Source organism: Acyrthosiphon pisum, chromosome A2 (genome assembly GCF_005508785.2).
Source record: "Acyrthosiphon pisum isolate AL4f chromosome A2, pea_aphid_22Mar2018_4r6ur, whole genome shotgun sequence".
NCBI lineage: Eukaryota > Metazoa > Arthropoda > Insecta > Hemiptera > Aphididae > Acyrthosiphon > Acyrthosiphon pisum.
In genome coordinates, this window is record NC_042495.1 from 13,314,409 (window position 1) to 13,319,015 (window position 4,607).

The 4,607-nt window shown below is 26.8% G+C and overlaps 2 protein-coding genes across 2 annotated transcripts in view; one reads left to right on the forward strand and one right to left on the reverse strand.

Moving 5' to 3' along the window:
• The window catches only part of LOC107883195, a 3,810-nt gene extending 2,368 nt beyond the window's left edge, over positions 1–1,442 (forward strand). Inside the window, exons 3-6 of the mRNA XM_016802798.2 lie at positions 471–563; positions 841–933; positions 1,048–1,163; positions 1,354–1,442. Coding sequence (XP_016658287.1) covers positions 471–563; positions 841–933; positions 1,048–1,062 — 201 coding nt within the window. The 3' untranslated portion in view covers positions 1,063–1,163; positions 1,354–1,442. The remainder of the gene's footprint in view (positions 1–470; positions 564–840; positions 934–1,047; positions 1,164–1,353) is intronic.
• Positions 1,443–2,134: 692 nt separating this feature from the next.
• On the reverse strand, positions 2,135–3,206 carry LOC107883193. The gene is made up of 3 exons (XM_029490666.1): positions 2,764–3,206; positions 2,418–2,500; positions 2,135–2,346 (listed from the first exon to the last, which is right to left on the reverse strand). The coding sequence occupies exons 1-3, from the start codon at positions 2,918–2,920 to the stop codon at positions 2,221–2,223; spliced, it is 366 nt and encodes a 121-aa protein (XP_029346526.1). The 5' UTR covers positions 2,921–3,206; the 3' UTR covers positions 2,135–2,220.
• Positions 3,207–4,607: the final 1,401 nt, after the last annotated feature.

Here is a 4,607-nt window from a genome sequence, read left to right on the forward strand (position 1 = left end):
GGTAACTTTTCGCAATATCGAGGGAGACCGAGGTTCACTTGATTGTGGTTTTACACAACAAATCGGGGGATATTTTCGATTTGCGGAGCGTAGCGACGTGTGCCGATACACCCGTAATCACTGCAATTTTGAACTTCCATAACTTTTGAACGATAAGTTTGCGGGGATTTATTCAAACAGTTTTGAATTCTTCATAAAAAAAACACGTATTTTGAAAAAAAAAAAAAATTGAAAAAAAAATGGTGTCCAGTAAAGTAGATTTGTTCCAAACATTTTAGGGTATTTTGAATATCAAATGAAATAATTAAAAAACTTAATTCTCTCTTATGATTTTTGAAATTTTTGTGGTTATAACTGTTTAGTTATACCTAATTAGTTATTTACTGAAAGAGACATTGAAAGTTCAGTTTTCCAGATTTCATTTTTTATCATCATCAGTATTCCAAATTATAATTACTCTAATTTTTCAGAATACTGCAATGAAAACAACTAACATTTCTTCCACAACAACTACGTCTTTGAGTCAATCAGATGCTTGTTTTAACATAACTGAAAATTCTGTTGTAAGTAATAAATAATTTTAAGTAGGTATATTGCTTAAATATATTCTGTAAAATAAACAATTTATTTAAAATCAAAAGTGATTTCTATAGCAAGAATGAACTTTTCGTAAGAATATTTCATTTTTTTTAGTGTGGTTTAACTCATTTTTTCTTATTTTTTTCACAACTGTTATAGTACTTATCAATTTTTTTAAAAAAAATTACATTAAAAGTTCAGTTTTTTAGATCTTATGATTTATCAGTACTCCAAATTATAATTATTACTCTAATTTTTCAGAATACTGTAATGAAAACCACTAACATATCTTCCTCAAAAATTATGTCTTTGAGTCAATCAGATGCTTGTGTGAACATAATTGACAATTCTGTTGTAAGTAATGAACAATTTTATTATACGGTTTAAATATATTCTTTAAAGTAAACAATTTTCAAAAATGATTTCTGTAACTAGAATGAATTTTTTATAAGAATATTTTTTTTTTAGTGTAGTTATTCATGAACACATTCCGAGTTAGTCCAGAACTTGCTATGGACTTAACAAACAGCATTTGTGATTCACTTAAATGTGAATGTAGTTCAGGACTTCCTGTTGAAATTCAAGTAATTATACAATTTTAGATATATTTTAATCTAACCATTGTTATATACAATTGTAAATTTGGTAAATTTTTACACTTATTTATTTTTAATTAGATACTAATGTATTGGATTATTACAAAATTAATTAGTCTATAAAAGATAGGTACACTGTTTTTGTTATTTGTACAATATTGTTGTTTTATATTCACAGAAAGATTTTTCGGTGTATTCAAAAGTATGTGGAGATGTCTCTCATATCAACATGTCTTGATGTATGCACCATTGCACCTGAAACTGCTGGAAAAATTGTAAATGCATGCGCAGTTATACATAACATGCGTGTTCATTATCGTCTTCCTATTCAGCTTTTTGAAGATTGTATGGAACAAGAACTAGTTGGAGGAAATAATAGAATTAACGAAAATGATGAAATTGAAGATAGAAGATGACCAAGGGTGGTTGCAATGAGAATACAAAAACAGTTAATGGCAAACTGGTTTCCTAATTATGTTGATAGTGATCAATAATTTAAATGTATCATATTTCAAATACCATTTTTCTTCTAGGGGAGGGTGTGTATTTACTATAAATATAAGTTTTCTAAATCTTTGTGACCCTAATTGTTATGTTGGTATATTTCTGTTTCTATTTTATTTTTTTTTTGTTTAAATAATTTTGTATAAAAATTTAAAAAAATTGGTTGAACTCAACATGAGTGCTAAGTTAATTATTATGAATTCTCTATTATGAACATATTTTACTTTTAATGAATTTCTAATAAATACTGAAATTCCATCTAACTATGTTAAATTTTCTATATTTGTTATTAACAAATCAAAATAGGCACTTATTTACCACAACAACATTATTTTTGAAAATAACATATTGATAACATAATATAACATAATATGTATTATATAACAAATGTTATATGTTATAACATATAATTAAATAAATAATGATAAATGATAAATGATAAATGCATTTAAGAAAATAAAATAAATAAACTTCTGAAGCAAACAAAATAATAACAATACAGATATGTATATATAGATAGATATCTGTTTACATTAAGGAACTACATTTTTTCAATTAACAGTTTTATAACGGACACCATATTTTCTTCGTTTGTTAGTCTTCGCTCATCATTTTCAGCCATTTTATTCTTTGTACTTGCCAACTGGGAAATAGATGGACTAATATTCTGAAAAATTACCGAAATAATCATAATTATTAAAATAATATCTACATGCAAATACATTTATTATTATTTACATCCATATGTTGTGCATTTCTTTCAGCTAACTTAGTGAATGTGTCTCTTGCATCTCCCAATTGGGTTCTTAAAGTTTTTTTAGCTAAATCAAAATATTATAATAATACAATTAAAGTAAACAACATAGGTACCACTGTGCTGTACAGTAGGTGTCTGGAGGAATCACTGTATATGTGTTAAATTTGAATTTAATTATATAAAACCATTGTATACAAAAAATTATGTTAAAGTAGAAAATCTGAGCTTTTCAACCACCCCAAAATTTTATGGGAAAAAAAATTGAAATCTCAGTATCTACTTCACTCAGAATGTAAAATTGCTTTCCTTGAAAGTATAAACATTTACCCATATTGTTTTGATTTTGAACCAGTTTTCTTTTACCAAAGTTAGTTTTCAAAGTTGACACAGGAGTTTCAGGTTGATAATTTGGAATCTGAGCTGAATCAGGAGTTACAATCGTTGATTCGTCTTGCTCATCATATTCAACAATACAGTTTTTCATGGCAGTTTGATTTAAACTATCAAAAACAACTAACAAAAAAACAATTACATTTTTAACAAATTGTATTTAGTTATATAGCAGGGGAGAGTGTTGTGCCTTGGACCGTATGTACCTTGGTCTTATACTTATTTCTACCTTTATAAATGGTAAAGAATTAATTCGTGGAGGAAATTATAGTCACTAGTTTTACGACATTAAATTATATTCAGTTAGAACAAAAAAAACCACTGATGAATTTAAACTAAAAAAATTTAATTTCACCTATCAAAATAACAATTTTTGGTTTCTTTAAATTGTATTTTCAACATTTAAATTTGTGATAGAAGTTCTTAAGGGTAGTACCATTATACGTTAAATATTGTGTAGATTTAAATGGTATTAATTCATACAAAAAAATTGTGTTAAGATCTAAAAAAAAATAAATTCTTTCCAAATTGGTAGGTACCTTACATGTTTGAAAAAAAAATACTCATGTATAGATTTATTATATCCACAATACGTGGAATATAAAGAATAACAGCAGTTAGTGGAAATTTAATGAAAATGGTCCCAAGGTACAACAGTACAACACTCCCCTAATTAATAATTATTTTTAAATTGATTACTTTCATTATCAACATGAGGTCTAATTGCAGTGTTTGGCGAGTTCCTTATAAAAAGGAATTCGTTCCCTTCCTCGTTCTTTTTTTAAAAATACGATTTCGTTCTGTTCCTTGTTCCTTAAATGAAAAAAATAATTCATTCCTTTGTCGTTCATTTTTCAAAAAAAAATATTTAAACGAAATTATTGACGAAAGAGGAAGTCGGAAATATTTTAAAAATAGATGGTCTTTTTTTCCCCGTCATAGTTATACCATTGATTTAAATGGGCATAATGGAATCAAGTTCATTAATAGCACAGTGTGTGTGTATTAATATTGAGCGCGTAGTGCCACGATAATATAATAATTAAATTATTATGGTCATAATAAAACACTAAAATAGACATGAACGCCGACCATCGACGATAGTTCAGACTGTAGTTCAGAGTCCATTCATTCGTGGAATTATGAAATAAGAAATATTAATTAACAATGGTTATAGGACATAATTACTAGTTAATCATTTGTGACTACGAATTACGAAAGGTGAGCCAAACTAGTAGATCTGGGGTACTGTAGAAGTACCTACTTTTACCGGTTACTCGGTTGTAGGTTATAATAGCCAATAGGATTATTATTGGATACCACATTATTAAATATTATTATTATATTATTCACAGGATTAACTATTAGGAATTATAATTACTTATACTTAATACTTAATAATATATAGTACCTACACATTTTTTTGATATTAAAGCATAATTTTAAGGTATTAAGTCATATGTTTTGGGACATTTTTTTATGGCATTAAGACTGTTTCCTACTAATGATACTAAGAAAGAAAATATAGGTTTGAGAATTAGGTTCCAAAGAATAACATAAAGACGCGCGCACACATCAAATACAGTACCTATACGATCTAAAATAGCTTACAATTTTAATTAAAAAAGATTTTTTGTTAACAGGTTACAACCGGTTATAACCGTAACCATAACCACAACCCCAATTTCATAATTTTAATATTTAAGATTATATATAACCGAAACCTCAGGAATTTTTTTTTGAAAAACTTAACCGAAACCGAAACCGTAAAAAACATAAAG

Excerpts from the sequence above, each read along its gene's own strand:
- LOC107883193 (XM_029490666.1), bottom strand. The coding sequence starts at position 2,920 with ATGAAAAACTGTATTGTTGAATATGATGAGCAAGACGAATCAACGATT. Across the intron at positions 2,501-2,763 it reads TCAAAATCAAAACAATATGG|CTAAAAAAACTTTAAGAACC; the intron begins GTAAATGTTTAT and ends ATTTTGATTTAG. Across the intron at positions 2,347-2,417 it reads GAAATGCACAACATATGGAT|AATATTAGTCCATCTATTTC; the intron begins GTAAATAATAAT and ends GTAATTTTTCAG.